The sequence below is a fragment of the Pleurodeles waltl genome, chromosome 3_1 (assembly GCF_031143425.1).
Source record: "Pleurodeles waltl isolate 20211129_DDA chromosome 3_1, aPleWal1.hap1.20221129, whole genome shotgun sequence".
Taxonomy (NCBI): Eukaryota; Metazoa; Chordata; class Amphibia; order Caudata; family Salamandridae; genus Pleurodeles; species Pleurodeles waltl.
Genome location: NC_090440.1, coordinates 1,836,060,769 through 1,836,081,057, shown reverse-complemented (window position 1 = coordinate 1,836,081,057; position 20,289 = coordinate 1,836,060,769). Strand labels below are relative to the sequence as shown.

The following is a 20,289-nucleotide window of genomic DNA, read 5'->3' as shown; positions in this document are numbered from 1 at the left end:
ATCTTCTTCTGGATTTGGGTCCACAGACTACCCCATAGGATCCACAGACTGCCCACTGGCAGTTCTGGCTGCTACCCAGGCCATCAGTACCTTTTGTAGCTCCTCCTTTTTGATGAGGCCTCTGACCAGGACTTTGAGGTTTTTACAAACTGCCTTCAGTTCCTTCACGGTATAGGTTTCCAATCTATCCTCCTAAAAAATCTAATCCTGGAATGCTCTTGACAGAGACATGATGTTGTTGGAGTTCACGTGAACTCAATATTAAAAATAGGTCATAGACAAAAAAATATCAAAAACAAAAATCTGTATGTGGCATGTAGTGGCCTGCAATATGGTAGTAGTGTACACCAATCACTGTAGGTCAAGTGCAAATGCAAGTCCTATTCTCACCACTGACAACCTCTGTTAGAAATGGGGTCTGTAGTTGGCAGTCGGTTTGCACCGTGTCCGATGCGGGACCCTCACTCTAGTCAGGGTAAGGGAGATACCCGCTCAGATAACCCCTGCTCATCCCCTTGGATGCTTGGCACGAGCAGTCAGGCTTATCTCAGAAGCAATGTGTAAAGCATTTGCACATAACACACAGTAACACAGTGAAAACACTGCAAAAGCACACCACACCAGTTTTAGAAAAATTGCCAATATTTATCTGCATAAAACAAGACCAAATATGATAAAAATCCAACATCCAGTAATAGAAATATGAATTCTGCAAGCTTTAACTAAAAAATATAGTTCCTTGAAGTTGATAGCTCAACCTGGGGCTATCACGGCGTCATGATCAACAAAACCAATAGTTTAAGCCGGCCACCGCGTCACGGGCCAGCTACGTTATCGGGAAAGCCCCCAAACAGTACTTTGAAATTGCAGGGCGTCTGGATCTTCGCGGTGAGCTCCGGAGAGCGGCGTCACTGGCGTAGCAGTGTGGGTTCTGGAGTCGGTGCGGGAGTTGTCGGGCCCTTGAAGTCACATGCATGGCAGATCGAACTCCGGGCTGATGAAGTCAGGAGCGCTGCCGTGGATGGCATCAGTGCTGCAGTGCAAAGCGGGACGATGCTACATGCGGTGCCCACACGTAACAGTGCAGTCTGCGGCTCGGTGACGGGATCCAGCGGAGTCGGTGAGACCAGGGCTGCGTTGTGAAGCGGGGTGGTGCGACGTGCGGTGTCACCAGGTCACGGTGCAGGCAGTGGCATGATCGTTGCTGAAACGCTGTCATCCGTAGGCCCAAGCCGGCGGTGCAGGACGGGATGGTGCTTCATGACCCTCACAAGCATTGTCCACAGGCCACGGTGCAGGCAGGGATGCCTGGTGACGACACTGGAGTCGATGGTGCTGGGGTCGGTGGACCGGGATTGAAGGTGTGGGATGGGACGGTGCTTAGTGCTCCCCACGAGCGTTGTCTACAAGCCACGGTACAGGTAGTCGCACCGGTGTCAGCAGGAGCGTCGTCGTCAGGGATGCCCAGGCTGCGGTGTGAGCAAGGCGATGCTGGAGTGCGGGGCCCACAGGTCACTGTGCGAGCAGTGGCTCAGTGAAGTCGTCCGATGAAAGCGTCGGTGAGAACAGGGTTGTGGTATAAAGTGGAGCAGTAGGGCTCCGTGCAGCGTCGTCAGGTCACGGTGCTGGCCAGCAGCCTCGTTGGCGGCATCGGAGTGTTTTTCCCTCTTGAACAGCACAAAACACACAGTTCCCAGTGCTGCAGGTTGAAGAATTTGAAGTTGTTGCTGTCCGTGAACCCAAGTGTCAAACTGACCCAGACAGGGAATCCACAAACAGGCAGTCACAGAATGGTTTAAGTTAGAGAATGCCTACTTTCTAAAAGTGGCATTTTCAAACTCACAATCTAAAAACCAACTTCACTAAAAGATGTATTTTTAAATTGCGAATTCAGAGACCCCAAACTCCATATTTCTATCTGCCCTTTAAAGTTATTTAAAGGCAACCCCCATGTCGACCTATGAGGGAGATAGTCCTTGCAACACTGAAAACCGAATTGGGCAGTATTTCACTGTTAGGACATGTAAAACACACCATGTTGGTGAAACCTCTGCGCCCTAATTACTGAGCCCAGGAAGACCCCATCATCTATGCTGGGTGCATAAACATTTATAAGGCAGAGGTCATGGGCATCTAAAGTCCTCTCCAGGATAGTGTATTGCCCTTCCGGATCTGTCACAACTCTTGTGGTTCGAGATGGGACACCTGGGGCTATCCAAATCAGTGTTTCCCTAGAACACCCAGAGTAAGATGTCATAAAAATCTTATCCCACCACCGTTTCTGAAGGGATTTGAGACAGTCCGCCAAGCATGAGTTTCCTGAAGGAATGCTATTGCTTTAGGTATGCTATAACCCTATTGCGCTTCAGTGAGGTGTTTGGGACTCTCACATTCCACTATATAATCTTGTATTGTGATCCTGAGTTCATGTTAGACATTGGGCGTGACTATATTACCCGTTTCATGATCCGCAAGGCTGCTCAGCTCCTCACTGTTGTGTCCCACATCCTGGAAGCTCCCCCCTGCAACACACAAAATAGCAATAACTGCATGTTGATAGAGTCAACAAATAAAACAATAGTGAACATGTCTGCCTGAAAACAAAATAGCAGTAATAGGAAAGGCCCCAACTTTATCCCGTCCTTGGGCAGTATCCACAAATCCACTCCTGTGCAACCCTCTACCAGGAGGGTCATAAACCCCACCCCAAAGTACCATCCCAAAGAACTAGTTTTTGTACAAATAGATTTTGTATGTACTTAGTGTGATAAACTGACCGAAACCTTTGGACTCTGCTTTGTCATGAGTCCCAAGAAAAGGAACTCAGCAATACATGGAGGCCTGGATTGCGGACCCCAACAAGCTGGCCAGTAAGAACCACCCTGTAAAGGTTTTGTAGTATCTTCAATATTGTATGTAGCAGTCTCTGCTAGAGTTCATGGGCACTCGTTTCCTTCAAAGTGCACCACCGCCCTCCTGGCATTTCTTGGTGACCTGATCATGGCATATACATTCAAGCAGTTCCGAGGGCCGAGCAGCACAGCGGGGCCCCAGCGTCAGGGGAGTCGTCAGTTGGCTCAGGTAGAGTAAAGGGGTTTGTAATTTCCAACAAAACTCATTCTGCACGCAGTGTCCCATCTTCAGACACCAGGATACATTTGGTAGTTTGTTTCTGAGGTGTACTTTGTTGCTGCAAAGAGGTCTTTCTGTGGCGATTGCATCTCTGAGTGTTTCTATGCCTATGTTCTTGCGACTTGCGGAATTGTCCACCTCCCCCCGAACCCAGGTAGTCCAGCCAGTCAGAGGCATCCTATGGGGATTCAAAGAAAAGGACCTCTCCGTCGTATTGAACTATCAGGCGTGCCGGGACGATCATGATGTATTTGATATATTGGTTGTGCATTCTCCATTTGACGGACAGGAAACTCCTGCTAAGGTCTTAAGCCTTCCTGGTGTAATCCGGGAAAATCTGAATGGCTGCACACTCATATTATGGGGATCCATGTGTCTGTACATATTGGAGAAGGATGTCCCAGTCACAGTGGTTGAACAGTCGTGCAATGATTGCCCTAGATGGGCCCCAAGACCGTGGCTCATGGCCCAAGGATCTATGAGCCTGTTTTATTGTGAAAAATTGTTTGCATGGCAGGCATAGCTTTCGGTATCCAGTCTTCCAAAAACAGTTCCACTGAGGGCCCCTCTGTTCGTTCAGGAATCTTAAGTTGTTTCGTTAGGAGCGGCCCTCAGCGTTCTCCAGGCGGTCATCCAAGTGGGTTGAGCTGCTTTTTAGGTCTGCGACCATTGCATGGAGCTCCTGCACCACATCCCAGAAAGTAGCCACCTTGTTTTCGGTTGTTGTGACCCTATCCACCAATTTTCGAAGGTCCAAATGCGAATGATTAATGTCCATGGCTATTGAGTCCATCTTTATTTCGAGCACCTCTCAGGATCCCCTAGTAGCGTACAGTATTTCAGTGAATCCTGGCCAGGATTCCTCTGTTCTGGGGCAGAAGAGTTTCATAAGGTGGGTCCTGCTATCCGTTCCTCAGGACTATATATTGGACAACTTTGTTGGCTTGCGTAATTTTTTCAGGTTTGTATTTCACCATGGTGAGCCGCTAACTCTTTTGGGGTCATCAACAGTGCGGTACCGTTAGTCCCACAAGACCAGTCAATACCACTGGTGATCAAACCACAGGGGGCCTCTGGACTATTTTGTTGTAAGCAAGAGTCTTTGGTAGACGCATCCCGTATCCAAGGGAAAGGACACCCAAGAGAGGTAGGGAGGGGGAGGCTCCCTAAGGTCTGTCCATCCCTCAAAAGGATTGATACAGTGTCCACCGGGCCACACATCTATGATCTCGTCACAGCGCTGTACCGCAAGGGGCTCAAGTTCACAGCCAAGGTTTCTCACCAGGATTCCTTTGGTTGCAGTATCAGTGTCCCTCTTTAGCCATCCAACTTATTTGGGTGAGGAGCTCCCTTCATTGTGTATACTCCTGGAGCGCCGTAGGGCCCAGCAGGCCATTCCATTCAAAGGTGCCCTCTGGTGGAGAAGTCCCCTCTGTGGCAGCAGCAGACAACGTAGGCAAGGTCCCCAGGGCCCAGGTACAGCCGCCAATGATGCCATGCATTGTGTAAGGCTTTGTTAAGTACAGGGTGCCCCATGAAATAACAGTGTCCGGGCCGCAGAGAATCCCAGCTCGGCATGCTCACCTCTGTCTCATCCAGATAGCCCCAGACGTGGTATATGCCAGCAGAACAGCAAGCGGGTCAGCATCATGTAAGCCACTGCGTTCCTGGGATGCCGGAAGCAGGTGTCTTAATTCTCCACATCTGGGCCATTGCACACTGGCCAGGAGCATCAGCAGCCAGAGGCAGGCCCTGCCCTGGGCTTATGGAGCGCATCGGCTGGACCGCACCCTGTCATGTTTCACCACTTGCCTCACACCCAAGTCTGTCCCGGCAGGCAGCCCCCTCCATAGCTCCTCTGCCGCCTCTGCGGCTACCGCTGAGCACGGCCGCAGCCACACACCAGGCTCCACTGGGGCAGGCCAATACTTTAGTCTTCGGTATAGGGCTAGACCACGCTACTCCCCACCAGATTGGCTTTTCCACTGCGGCACCACTGCACAATCTGCGACAGCAGTACAGGGGGTGTCAGGATTTTGAAGGATGTTGCCATCTGAGCTGGGAGCTCAGACCAGACACGTCTAAGCAGCCTTCTTGCACTATGGTTGATTGCGCAAACTTGATCCTCTTATAATTAACCGTAAAGATGGAATCAGGATTCTCCAGCGACCAGTTAAATCAGGGCACAGTTTCTCGTATAGAAGCCTCTTGAGCTCTTGAGGGCGATGGTCACTGTCACCTTTGTCTCCTAGGTGGAATGAGGCGAGCCTTTGGAATTGTGGAAGTGAGACAAAGGTGTAATCTGTGGTCGTGCATGTAGAGGAGGAATAAAAGGAAGCAGCCGGTGGATTGTCTTCTTGAAATCTTCCATTAAGAGCCCTTAAATTGAGATGCTCCTAAATCATCCAATAGGCCTATGACAGTTTTGGTTAAGCGGCCTTGGGTGTTTGCCCCTTGTGTCAGAATATTCCAGATTGAATTTTGGTCCAAAGAGTAGCCTAAAAAATATAGGTGTAGGTCAAGGTTTGCAGTATCTCCCTCACTTATGTATGCCACTAGCTGATCTGCCAGCTCTTGCGCATCTTTAGTTCTCCGTTTTGGGTGAATATAGGCATTGATGATTATCAACCCAGTTGCTGGATTTTGGGGCGAGATGATGATTTTGACAGCCTTAATGGTGGACAAGACAGAATGTAGTAGGGATGCTGAGGCTGGTCAAGCTATTGAAACATATGTTGCCAGGCATCTGTGCATATGGCCATATTTTGCCCCCTTGGCTGCTGGCATGCAAAAGCACATATACTCCTGCAGATGATAAGGTTCTGCCTGACAGGTATCTTGCATCATTATGATATCAAAGTCATTTATGTAATGGGGAATGTCCCGGTTAGCGATTTTGCTGGCGAGGACATTAACGTTCCATGAGCACAAGCCTGCTTTGTAGACAGTGAACTTTGCGAGGGTGCTCTGGTGCACCCTTCAGGCTACAGCATTGCCGCTTGCTCAATTACAGGCAGGAGACAATGCTGTAGCCTGTTTCGGCTAGGCCAGCGGGGGGAAACTCAGGTTTCCGCCTGCCGACCCTGTCGGGAGTTTGGTTGACTAAAATGGTCTACAGTTGTGCCTGGTTTTTGATCTGATGGTGGCCTGAAAAGGAGGTAGATGTCTGCGTGATTTAAGGTGGACTTTTAATTTTGTGTTACCATTCTGGCCATACTAAATATGACCTTCCCACTCATTTCAGATCAGCAGCTACCACTCAAACAATTTATGAGGGCAGCCCCTATGTTAGCCTATGAAGGGAGCAGGCCTCATAGTAGTGTAAAAACGAATTTAGGAGTTTTACAATACCAGGACATGTAAACTACGCAGGTACATGTCCTGCCTTTTACCTACACAGCACCCTGCCTTTTCTTAGCTGTCATCTTTTTTTGGGAGGGTCTGTGTCACCTATCTCACTCTTGTTCATTCCTTTACTCTCAATGTTTTCTTTCTCCCTACTTTTCTCTTTTCAGCTTCTAAAATCCACACGTTAACAGTTTCACTCTTTCTTTCAACTGTTTTTCTACACCTCTCCTTTTTTTATTTCCCTCTTCCTCTTGTTACCTCCTCTTTCAAACTCACAAAAACGTGGTTATTTCTTTCTTTGTTTTGTTCCTTTCTTTTTTCTTCATCAGGCATTCATTCTTTCACGATTTTTTTCTCTCCCCTTCATTCTTTCTTTTTCTTTTTTATTTGCTCTGTCCTTTGACTTGGTATGCATCCTTTCACCTTTTTTTAAGACCTTTCTTCCTTCCTTTCTCTGGTGTTTTTCTTATCTTTATCTGTTAATGCACGTTTAACTATAAATCCCTGTTTTTCCCGTGTGTATGTGGAAAGCCAGAAGTTACTTGTCAGGACTCGAAGTGTCAAAGTTGTTTTCCCATTCTGTGTCCCTTGGAAATGTGTCAGTACATACATGCCCTGGTTCTTTCGCTGCTTATTTCTCTCACCATCTCTCTTTGTTTCTCTAATGTTCATTTTTCTCTTTCTTTTCACACTTCTTGCAATATTTTGTCCTCTTTATCTTTCATTCGCTAGCTTCCTTCCCTTTTTTCTTATGTCTCACACGTTTGCTCTATTTCTTTTCTTAGTTGTTTTCATCTTCTCATTTGTTCTTTCCCTTCTTTCTTTATTTCTTTCTAACCCCTTCTCTTTCTTTCTTTTGTCTGTTGTATTCCTTTTGCTTCTCTTTTTGTGCCCCATCCGTTTTCTCTCCTGAAGCTTAGTTTTCAATGGAGCAACAGGTGCAGTGGCACCCGGGGGCAGAAACCTACAGACCTCACTCAACTCGAATTACTGCTCTTTATTCCTAGCAAAATTCCAGTCAACAATTTTCCTTTCTTACTCCAGGGCCCATGACACCGTTACTAGGCCACTTGTCCTCTCCATCTTTACTCCTGACGCCCTCTTTCCTTTCACCCTCCAATCCGTCCCAAATGATATTTTTGTTATGGTGTTTTGAGCTTTACACAGAAGTTTGTTTCTGATAAAGGTTTTTATGATAATTTTATATGTTTTAAGATAGAGGAAGAAGGCAAATGGAAGTGCTTTAGTTAAATCCTGGACCACTATAGTAGGAAAAGATGAAATTATTAGGCAGGGTTGACCAATTTATGTGGCAAGAAAAGTCAAGTTATGAATTTACAATGCCAATAGCTCTAACTCAAGAAAGTGTGAGACCTGTTGCATTGCAAATGCTTGTTATATGAGAGACTTTATTCGGTATGAAATAATTCAACCCTTAGATTACATAGACAACAATAAATAGACCATAATAACAATAAAACAATAAAATAACAATAATCATAATATTAAAAACAAATAAAACCTCGTTACCAAAGATAACAGTCTAAAAGTTTCTTTAAAAACTCTACGTTACTGCGCCAAGTAATGGCTCCCCTCAGGAACAATCCCAACCCCCTCCACACCAATGCATCTCAAACCATTTGCAGCCACATAAAAGCAGGACGATATTGCACAAAACCCTGTGGCCTCAGCAAGGGTAATAAAAAAATGACTTCTAAAAGGTGCATAAAAGACACAGAATAATGTAAAATGGGACAAGGTCTGCAAGGACACCCCATCACAAGGACAAGGTCTAATAGATTTTCCACCATACTGGCCTAACGGGAAACAAAGATTACTTCTAATGATCCCCAAGCGAAATCGAGTGATGAGAGTCCTTTCCCTCAAATCATTTATCGCTAAGAGATAGGGCTCAGGACCCGCCCCCATCTTTAACATAACAAAATCCCTGACCGATTGTTTCCCTAGTTCCTTCCCCTCTCTTTTGGCCCCCGGATTCTTAAAAAATTCTACTTAACCCAATTTTTATCCCGGCTAGTCAGACCCTCAGGAGTGTCAAACAAGTCCGGCCGCCCCAAATCCTGTGCTACCTTTCTTACATACGTCAGCCAGGGAATATATTTTACATTATCCATTACTCCAAATCTAAATCCATAGCAAGAGGGGAGCCAACTGAATAGTGTCTTGCACACACTCAAGATCTAGTTCAAGATGCAGGCAAAAACCAGAGGTATTTTGACCAACACCCAATAGCCTTCTACAGAAACGATTTTCTTCAAGAATGGGGGCTCGGGTGTCCATATACCCCCAGAGTGCTGCACCATACAACAGGACAGGGAGACATTTTCGCCTGTAGATTTCAAGCAGAGGCTTAATAGGTTTACTTCCTACTCTTACGGCAAAATCAAAAGTGGCACCAACTGAGGCATGGAAGAGCATACTCCTTCTGGCATTACAGGGTTTCCATGAACCTTTATCATCAAAGATCACCCCTAAATATGGGAATTCATGGACCCTGCTAATAATTTGATCATCAACCTTTAGCTCCCCCACCTTACTCAAAGGTCTACCACATACCATAAAAAGTCCATTTATGAATTTACAATGCCAATAGCTCTAACTCAAGAAAATGTGAGACTTGTTGCATTGCAAATGCTTGTTATATTTGTTGTTTACTTGGCTGCGAGAAAAAGATGTTGTCTTCCTTGTTAAAATTTATGAACCTACTATTTTATTAAATGTGTTTAATGATCATCGAACCTAAATAGTTTCTATTAACTATCTCATTATCAGCAGAAACTGACGCCGCACACAGGACACACTGGAACACAATGTTTGTGAATTCATAGGATGTAGCTGTAACTATGCCTAAAGAAACACAATACGTTTCCATAAGAACAAATTAACTTTACTTACAATCAAACAGTTTGTTTTTGCTAACCCTACATTAAAGTGCATGAGATTCTTGTACAATTAGCAGGCACATTTTAAAGATTTTGGAGGTCCTAGGTTCAAACCTATTTTTAAGCCCTCTTTTGAGAAATTTAGATGTAATTACTGTTAGAAATAACACACCTCCTTAACCTCACAGGTGTTATATGTTGTTCTGACCGAGTCTCCACTACCTTTAACTCTATATGAGTACTCTCTACTCAGTTTCCATGTTCGCCACCACCTGTTTCTACAAATATGTTCATATCTATCTCTCTATGCAATATAGTGAGGGGAACTTCATTAAATCTACTTCCGCATAGAGACCTTGCAAACAATAATACAACTTTGAAACCCATCACATATCAGAACAGCATTCTCAAATCCATCAAGATTACAGCCTCTCTAGGGAAGCATTCAAACCATTCAACATAGCCAAGGCATCCACTTCCCAAAGTAGTTTTCCAGTGCAATTGAAACCAGAAAAGCAACCATCAGCCATGAAGGCCCTGTCATCTGGCGACCCTTTACAAGCCTACCATCCATGAAAAGCTAAAGACCAGGTTAGCATCAGTTGTGTCCCATATGACTGCCAATATGGTTTCAGATCGTGCTATTGCACAACACTGAAAAAACAAGCATCCAAGTGACCACCAATGTCAGTTCACTATCTGATAACACATAAAATTAAATAACAGCATACTGCGCTGATGTTATTTCTGTCAGCTCATTTGCATATGCATTTCCCAATCCCATAAGTAACCTGAGGAGTACCACAGTAGCGCTATCTCCGATCACACATAGAACAGGCATATCAAAGGCACCAGCAGTGCAATCTTCATTTAGTCACACAGAACAGGCAAAGCAGAGAGAAAAGACCATTATGAAAGCCCCAGCCAGCATTTGCATGCTTGTGTCTCTTTTTCTTCATTATGGAGGCCGTGGCATATGGAAGCCCTTGGCATATTGTGGGTGTTTAGCTCATATAATGGTACTGGCATGTGGCAGTCCACCTTACTGTAGTGTGAACTTTCTGGTATTATGTTGGACAACGCATAAGGTGGCTCTCTTTGATCCATCAAGAGCTTCCTAGGTTTTGGAGGGCCACTCTATGCATAGCTGTGGCAATGGCATAAGTTGGCTACCTTTCGCACATTGTCAACATCCTGGGCATTATTGTAGACATCCCAGGCATTACTGTGGACATCACTGACAAAGTGGGGCACCTATGACTTCTGCTGTTCATTCACACTACAGCCTGACATTCCTGTAAGGAAACAGAAAACACTTTCACTTATTAATTATACTCTCCCGGGGTGTAAAACATTTATCTAGGCATGTATCTTTAGTTTAGGATGCAATTTCCCAAATGTTTGGCTAATCGAGTATTTTCCACCTTCATTAGGATTTACATATATCTTTGTGGCAACTCTGAGAAACTCTATTTCCATGGTCTAAAGCAGACTTCATCGTGACAGTTCATCTCCGGTATTATTCTTATTATGTCAACTAAATTGGAACCTTCAACATCGGGCCATTTCACTGATGTCCCAAGAAAGGCATTAATCCTCACCAGGCCTCGAAAAATTATAAAAATGCTACTAGACCTGTAGGTCTAGTAGCTTGAATAATCTACTCAACCTAACTGTAATGTACTTGACCCAGAGCCGGGTCTCAAATTGTGTGATCCTAGGCAAATATTGTATTTTCGGCTTTTTCTTCGTTCTCACATATGAGTGCACCTTCAAATATGTGAGTTCGGCATTTCTGTTGTAAAAAAAACCTCTTTTGTTTGAATAAATACACTAAATGTTTGCTCCATGTATAATAAATCTAGCCCACATATAAGGTACACATGATCCATGCATGACTTGCTTCTTAGCTTATTAATAGCTTTGCCATCAGGGCAGGAGTGTTTTTCAGTTTATGTTTAAACACTCACTTTTAATAAATATATCACTAAAGCATGATGTGGTAGAGCACTGTCATTTACAGACAGTAAATTTCCAAAAACCTTCACACTAACTTGCAGCTTTACTGATAAAACTATATAGTGTATTAACAATAATCTGAAAATTTGGTTTCAGAAAACATTTATCATTTGCACATCACCAAGTGTTCTGACTTTTTTTAATCCTATTAAAATATTTTTTTCATCACACAGAAGTGCAAAAAATTGTCTTTTGCAGCTACTGAAATATATTTTGAAATGTTTGTAAAGTTGACTTAGCTATATAAATGTGTGTTAGCAAAAACCTGATACCAAAAGCCTTTCATTTTGCAGAGGTCAGGCAGTTCACCTTACAAAATCCTGGAACTCTGCAGTATTTGCATTGCAAGAAGACAAACTGACTTTTGACCTCTGTCTCTGAACACAGAGCAAATGTAACAAGAATAAGATTTAAAGGCATCTTAATTGCTCATTCAGTTTCTGACTGAACTGAACACCTGTTCTTTGCCCACTTGCCAGAAGGGGAGAGTAGATTTTTAGATCCCTGCTCACTCTTCCTCTTCATCCCATGAATCTCCAGTTGGAATCTCATTGTCTCAACAAATGGCTCTTCTTCACCCCTGAACCTAACTCCTTTACTTTCCAATTATTCACACCATATTTATGTAGTATCTTCATTGCTGTACTTGTTATTTAAAGTAAGTTTTGTTTAACACGTGTTACTTCTGTCACCATTAAAGCTTTCATATGGTGTGTTGCTTTTGTCACAATTTCTGCTGTAATACCTCTAAAATGTTTAGCTCATCCCCTCAGTTGGTAAAACTGTGTGGCATAAAAATGTCTTTGCAGGTTACAGTTCATGGGGGTGTCTAATAGCGAAGCCCTTTGTGAGTGGTGCGAATAGCAGACAATGCCAGGAAATAAATGTTTTATATCTTCCTGAGCTACAGAACGAATGGTGGTCCGTTTGGTGAATAGGGGAGAGAGATTCGAGAATTTTCATTTTCAGGGCCTTTTCTTATTGGCTATCTGAATTTCCAACTAGAGATGTTTAGACTGTGGGGTTAAATTTAACTGTTACCATTCCACGCATCAAAGCACAAGGTTGGAGAATGAGGTCCATGCTTTGCTTGTCAAGGGGCACTGGAGAATTTGCAGAATACATGTTTTTAGCAATATCTCGTGTAGTATGGTGTTTACATTTTATTTATCTTAGGTGTGGTAAAGGACATATTATTTATGCTTTGATCGGCCACATTAATCCTAAATGATTTACTGACCACAACATTAGAGCCTACTCCTCAATCCTTGAGTTCCTCAAGGAACCAAAGCCCTGGCTGTTTGAATAACTCCGCGCAGACAATACACCCACTGACCTGCTCAATGGCCTGGATACCCTCACGGATGAATAGTCGCGCTGTACAAATCGACATAACATAACATAACATAACATGAGTGCTGTGAACAAGAATATATCCTTAGCACTCAACACAGCAAAAATAATATAAATAATCAATAGTTTTTTAATAACTTGTTCTTAATTATGTTTTCTGAATGGTGTGATCTTTACCACAATATCACAGATGCTGCATATTAAAGAGCACATTTAACTACAAATATACTGTTTCAGTAGGGTTTGGCCCCAGTCTCCATCTGGTAGCTGTTAAACTACATCCATGGCCAATGGGTGTTGCGCGTAATTTTGTATATTTTCATTTCGGTGAAATCTAGATAAATAATATCGTGAAGACAGTTAATGGCACAGATATTTGTAATATGTATTGCCTGCAATTGTTCATTGTGTTTTTCTTTAACCTGCAGGTATCGAACAACTCCTCTCTTACTTGCAGCTACGTCTGGATCACTTGATACATTTTGCTTTTTGCTGTCTGTTGGTGCGAGTTGGCAGAAAGTTGACAGCCTTGGAAATAATATTGTTCATTTAGCAGCTTTATATTTTCACACAGATGTTTTGAAGTATATCATAGACCTAAATGTGCCAGAATTCCCTGTGTGGGACATCCTTGCAGGTAAGCAGTTTTTGTATGTATGTTCCAAATATGTACATATCAATGATCACAATCGATAACAGACAGTATTACAAAAATGCATGTATACATTTGGAATTATGTACCCATGTATTAAGCACAGCTATAGGACAAATAGAAAAGTAGTGATTGTGGGAATGATAATCAGCAATACAAGAACGAAAAAATGATGGGGGTCATTAAGACCCTGGCGGCCGGCGGAACACTGGCCGTAACACCACCAACAGGCTGGCGGTGTTCCGCCAGTGTATTATGACCGTGGCGCATTAGCCACGGCCATACCGCCAAGTTTCCACCAGGCGGTCATAATCCCTAGGGCAGCGCTGCCCTGGGGATTATGAGTCCCCAACCGCCAGCCTGTCCATGGCGGTAAACACTTGGCATGGGCAGTGCAGGGGCCCCCGGGCACAGCCCCATCGCGCATTTCACTGCCCGAATTTCGGGCAGTGAAATGCGAGACGGGTGCTACTGCACTCGCTGCACATCAACATTGCCGCTGGCTCTATTAGGAGCCGGCTTCAATGTTGATGTGACTTTTCCGCTAGGCAAGCAGACGGAAACACTGTTTCCGTCCGCTGGCCCAGTGGAAATGTCAAAATAGGGTGCCACGCATACTGCCAGAACTGGTGTTATTGTGGCGACTGCGGCTTCGGCGGTCTATAATGAGGGCCTATGTGCCTCTCGACCATCTGAAAAGGACAACTCCTACCACCTTTCCTGATGTAATCTCCTGGTCTAGTCTGTCCTTTATGCCGTTGTATTAGGATTGATCCAACCTAGGAATGCACTGGTATTTCTTGATATGTCAATGACTCATTTTTCATAATTCAAAACAGAGGTAATCATGCCAACAAGGTATAGTGAGAAAATAATCTGACATCTTAATTTTCCTATTGGTTTAATGCATAATCTGTAATTTAGCTACTTCTGGTTCATGGGAATGCTAATGGAATTCATGAATTATGAATAACTTTGCATACGAGCTGGCTCCCAAGATGCTTTATAAAAGAAAACCTTTCTTTCCTTCTAGAATTAACACTCAAATCTATTGTGAACTCATCTGCGAGACTGGTACACTCTGCAAGCAGATACAACATCATCTCTATAACATGCAGCCTTCATTGGCTACCTATCACAGGCAGGACCGTGTTCAAAATCTGCTGCCACGCATGAAGATACACCCCCTACCTAGCGGAACCACTAAACAGATTGGGTGGTTTGAGGGATGCCAGAAGTTACAGAGCCCTTCTCCTCAAGCCTCCTAAAGACAAGGTTAACTGATGTAGTCGCAGTATAAAATAGCCCCCATCCCCTCAGGGTCAGAGGTCAAACAGTTACTCGCAAATAAATCAAACAATGCCAATAGTTAGGAATAAGCAAGTCTCTACTTGGTATAAAGCATCAAAAAAACTCTGTGCATACCAGAACCCATTAGCAAACGGAAGAGTACAAAGGTTAGGGGAAAAAGGTAACTGAGAGCATGCGAGCCCTTATGACTCAACCCCCATCTCTCCACACATACAGGATACACATGGAACGGCACTGCCCACTCTCACTCTTCTAAAAAATGCAGGAGGTCCACCACGAAACTACAAGACACTGTCACAGTTGAGTTTACCCAGAAACGTCTATGAGGACTCGACTGGACCTGAAGAAGAAATACTCCCCCCTAATGATCCATTTGGAGCTTTGAGGGGAATCCCACTAAAGAATTAAGACCTTTTTCCTCCAAGTTCGGCTTAATGCTCAGCAGTGCCCTCTCCCTCCCAAGGTAGATGGATGCAGGTCAGGGAAAAACAGCAGCTGTTGCTCACCCATTTTCACTTCTTTGCACTTAATGGCCTTTTAAGGAAATGTACCATATTCATCACTAGTAGCAAGGTGGTACCAGAGCCTCCATTCTGTTTCTTCAAATTAGGCATAGGTTGGAAGGCCCTCTTCACCACTGCAGACACTTCTTCAGGTGTGATTCTCAAAAATGTGGGCAACATAGGCTTCAGTTTGACGCATAATGGCTCCAGGGTCACCTCCACCGGAACCCTCAATATGACTCCTTAGATTATCCAATGTTTCCAGTCTCTCTTTGAGTTTTATCATTGCAGGCACAGCATTATCCCTGAAGTACCGTGCCTCCCATACATCCATCTCCATCTCAGTTTTTTGATCCTCCGGCAGCGTGTCACCTTTACATCGCAAGCAGTATGTCTGGAGCCAAATCCACTCAGTGATTCTGGCTGTAGTCACGAGCAAAATTTCTTATGGGTGCTCAAAAAAAGAAGGCACTGCTTTATTCACCTGTACCCCTTTATCTTTTTTTCCAACGGATACACACGTTTCTTGGCATGCCAAACCTTAGCTGACTAATGCCTTATTTGGATTTTGACAGATGGGGTACTCCGTCTCAAATGTGGTGTATGTCCTGTCTGCTGTATTGCAAGTGTATTATAGCCTATGGCACTTGTAATATGGCAGACAGGATATCTGCCACATGTTGTCAAAGTATCTTATCCAGCAAACTCTAAATAAACTTTTAGCTAGTAAATTGCCATATTTGTGCAAATCAATCCACAGGGTGAACAGTTTTAGGTAAATCAAAAAATTCCTTTTTAATGGAAAGTGCCTCTGAACCCTAACTAGACAGATGCGACCGCCACTATGTAAGATTCAAATATATTTATGTGTATATGTGTGGGCTATGATTTGACCCTCCCGATCTCGTTAGTTAGGCTCATATTTTAAACATACATAACCATAGAAATTCACCTGTTCAGGCTGGACTGTTCCCATGGGAAACCGCGCCAAGGCTGATTTGCATATGGCTGGGTCCAAACTGGAATGTCATGGAAAGCAAAAAAACTGATGGATTGAACCTAGATCTGTGACTAGAGGTGAATGTTTAATTTGTTCTGCATTCCGTCCATCATCTGTTGTTTTTGCTAAGGTAACTATAGCTTGCTCCCCCACCATGCACAGTTTTTTTAATGAATAATTTTACAGCAAATGTTACAGTGATAATTTCAATTATGTTATAAAAGATGTCACGAGTGCTGTAATATCTGGGGTATCAGCAGTGCTTTGCAAGGGCGCAAGTTGTAGTTACCTTAGGGTACGAGTTATAGTTACTTGAAACACCTTGAAATAACTCTAACTATAACAGGTGAATTGCTATGGTTTTGTACTTTTAAAATGTGAGCCTAACTAAAACGTTCCTGTAAACTTTGATTTTTTTAAGTGAATTTCTAAGGTTTTTTTAATTCTATTTCCTAACTATAACGTCCCTGTAACCTTTTTTCTTCAGTGAATTTTTAGCGCAAAGTAATGTTCATTACTATACGTTAATCCAACCACCTGTGGCCAGCCCTTGCAGCCAACCTGTATAACCACCCAACCTTGCATTGTGCACAGCCTTTGGCCCTGCGCAGTGGTGGTTAGCCTGGCTTGTGGCCAATCCCCTGTAACAACCCAACCGTGAGGGAGAAAGAGAGAGAAAGTGAGAGAGAGAGAGAGAGAGTTTTAGAGAAGAATTTGACAGGGAGAAATTGAGAGAGAGAGTGAGAGATTTTTTAGGCTTTAATAAATTATATACTTAGAATGAGATATTTCTGGACAAATTGAAAAGAAAAATGTTTTCCTCAATTAAAAAGAGTGAGGTCACCTTTCAATATGTAACTTAAATAACAGTTGAAAAGAAACTGAAGCAGGAAATGACCACCGACTCATCTAGACTGAAACACTTAACCTTCAGTGTGCATGTCTGAGACCTTAACCACTAGGCCAGAGGTGGCTCCTTACTGTGCAGTGTCCAGACCTAGCTATGACATTCAACCCACAGATTTTGAGGAGAAAAAGACTTCAATGTTCCATCACTAGGAATATTTAACAGTCAAAACACTAGAAAATAAACAGACACACTGTCATGAGATACTAGAATTTGAATCTTCAACCTACTGACAGTCCAAGAGCTGTACGGTTAGGCAAGAAGGGACCCTGGTCAGCTGTCCATCAAAACGTAAGTAGAACATTTGCACCAGAAATCTTCCTAGTTTGATTCTTTGAAGTAATTCCATGGCATGACCATTGCAATGACAATCTCTTGCTCTCTCTCACCCATCCCATGATGGCCTGTGTTCCTTGCCAGCTCCCTGCATCCTCCAACAGCCGGCATTGCTCCGACAAGCAGAGAGTTTCTTTAAATAGTAGCTCCCTGCTTGCAGGAGCAATGTTTTCATCTGTTTCCCTGCATGCATATTTGCCTGCAGGGAAACAGATGAAAACTCTGCTTTCTGCAAGCGGGAGCTGTTTGACAGCTCCCACTTGCAGAAAGCGGACTTGCATTTGTTCTGACTTGGCAGGAGCTGTCAAAGCTCCCGTCAAGTGAGAGCAAACAGCTATGTCCCAGGAGTGGGCATCCCGGGACAAAAGTAGGTGCTGGCCCTGGGGGGTGGGGGGGTGGTGGCTCCCCAGGGCCATTATTGGCTCCACGAGGGGAGACGTGCGCCCCCCCTGAACATGAAGTAGCCCCAGGGAGCTGGTGGTCCCTGGGGATCCTTGACAGACCCCCTTCCTTCTTTAAATTGAGCCCCAGGGAGGTGGCAGTCCTTGGGGCTTTGGGGGGACCTCGCGAACCCCCCCAAACACAATTGACATTTTGCCCCGGGGGGATGGTGGTCCCCGGGGCTGTGAGGGACCAACACAGCCCCCCCCCATTCATTACGATCAAAGCCCCGGGGAGGTGGCGGTCCCTGGGTCTGTGTAGGGGGCTGCACACCCCAGCATTCATTTTGATCAAAACCCCGAGGTGGCAGTCCCCTCTGCTGCATTCATTATGATTTAAGACCTGGGAAGGTGGCGGTCCCCCGGGGCAGTGGGACGGCACATTCTATGTGATTTAAACCCCAAGGATGTGGCTTCCCCAGGGCATAAAAAATACCTAGGAGGGGGTCCCCGTGTGCCCTCTCCTTTATTTCAACATGCCCCCGGGGCCTCATAAAAACAAGCGCGGGAGCCTGCACTTGTTTAAAAAAAACAAATATTTGCAATGAACTTGCGAGGTCATGAATTTGCAGCACAAATTTTCAAAAAAGTGCTTTTTTGGGCTGCAAGGGTCCCTCTGGGACCCCAGCACCAGAGCTTAAAGGGTCACGGTGTCCCTACTCTGGCCGCCTTCCTTTTTCTTCACTTTCTTCTGTCAATCGGCTGAAGCAGAGTCCCAAGATGGCTGCCAACACTTCCTGGTTTGAAGTGTTGGCAGCCAACCAGAGCTCTGCAGCTCTCTGCACAAGCTCGTCAGTATTCGCAAAGTTGTCATGGACACAGATATACAAACTTGGATTTCCTTAAATTTCTCAACGACTACTGGGAGGGAATGTTGCTAAGGAGGGTCAAAAATGCAACATTTCCTATTTTTTCTCCTAAGGAAATCTGTGCTGCAGAAAACAAGTCTGGATGAAATTACACTAAAGTTGGCATGAAAGTAGAACTTTACCTAATAAAAGATTCTCTGCTTGATTTGGTGTACATTTGATCAGCAGCTGTCGAGAAATCAGTGTTAGAAACTTGGCTTGAGAGGGCAGAAACTGAAGTTTGAGATATCTGACCAATAATTTGCACATGAGCTATGATTTCAGGTTGACAAAGGATTTGCAGGCACAAATTTCAAACGACTATGATTGGAAGAGGAAGCTTTTCTTCCCCATTACCCAATTCAGATCTGCAAAAACCAAAGCTGGGCCTCAAACCAGAAGCTCTCTGATTGTCTGGATGCAACTCAGGGAATCGAATTGAAAGAAATTTTAAGGAACCATTGGGGGCCGGTGGCAGCATCCCTGACCCTCACCCTGATTTGGCCATGGGATTTATGCCCAGAGTCCATGAATCCCTGTCAAGGGGTCCTGGGCCTTTGTTGAACCATATGCATGTTTGCCCTGTACTGGTAGAGAGGGTTGGCCATCTGCGTGGCTGAATGCCAGGCCTTATTGCCAGGCTTCACTTTACATGGCCTTAATCTATACGCCTATAAAGCTATCCCCTTTGCTGAGCAGTGGTAGTCCCACTGGTAAATTTAGCACAGGCAACAAATTGTCTATTTCATTCATCCACAGATTTTTTATGTAAAAATGAAATGTTAAAAACAAATTAGAATAATAATTGTTTTATATTTCATGGATCTCTGTTCACGTGCTTAAATAAAAGAATTAAGAAATGTATGCAGCTGATTGCATTATTGTGGTCCTCCAAGCAATAATTATGCATGTTGGTAATCCATGTTTAACATACTACAATGCATTTCTATAAGAATTTGGGTTATTGGTAGAGATGGGGGGAAGCCCTACTCAAACAACAAGCACAGTCCTTGTCAAGTGAACCACAAAAGTCACTAAATTAACCTGTGCTTAACCCTCTGTTGCCTTGGCACAAAACATGTAAGGCTTAAAGGCAACATGTAAAGTATTTGTGCAGTACACAAACAGTAATAAAGTGAAAATGCAACACAAGAAACATCCTGAACCAATTTAGAAAAACTGAGTAAATGCTAATAAATAAAATGATACCAGAAAAACAATAATCCAATCAGTAGAAGTGGTGATATTCAATTTCAATATTTTCAGACAAACTAGTGCCTAAAAGCACATAGCGTTACTCGCAGTCGTCTGGTCGCGGTAGACCAAGGGAATGTTACAAGTTCAGGCCGACCGCAAAGTAACGTCAGGTTGGATATATGACCAGGTTAGGCCGGCAGAAAAGTTACCATCTAAGTCCGGGGCAAAGAGTTCTGTAGACATTAGAGGAGACCATGGGGCACAAGCGCAAAGAGCCAGTCAAGCCTTATGGATAGTTGTTGCTGCAGCTTTATATTGGCGGTTTTTGCGGATTGTCATT

The 20,289-nt window shown here is 44.1% G+C and overlaps 1 protein-coding gene across 1 annotated transcript in view; it reads left to right on the top strand.

The window, feature by feature from the left end:
- ANKAR (ankyrin and armadillo repeat containing) overlaps nucleotides 1–20,289 on the top strand; it is a 723,226-nt gene that overhangs the window by 326,716 nt on the left and 376,221 nt on the right. The window contains exon 12 of the mRNA XM_069225913.1: nucleotides 13,184–13,392. Within this exon, the coding sequence (XP_069082014.1) occupies nucleotides 13,184–13,392 (209 nt within the window). The remainder of the gene's footprint in view (nucleotides 1–13,183; nucleotides 13,393–20,289) is intronic.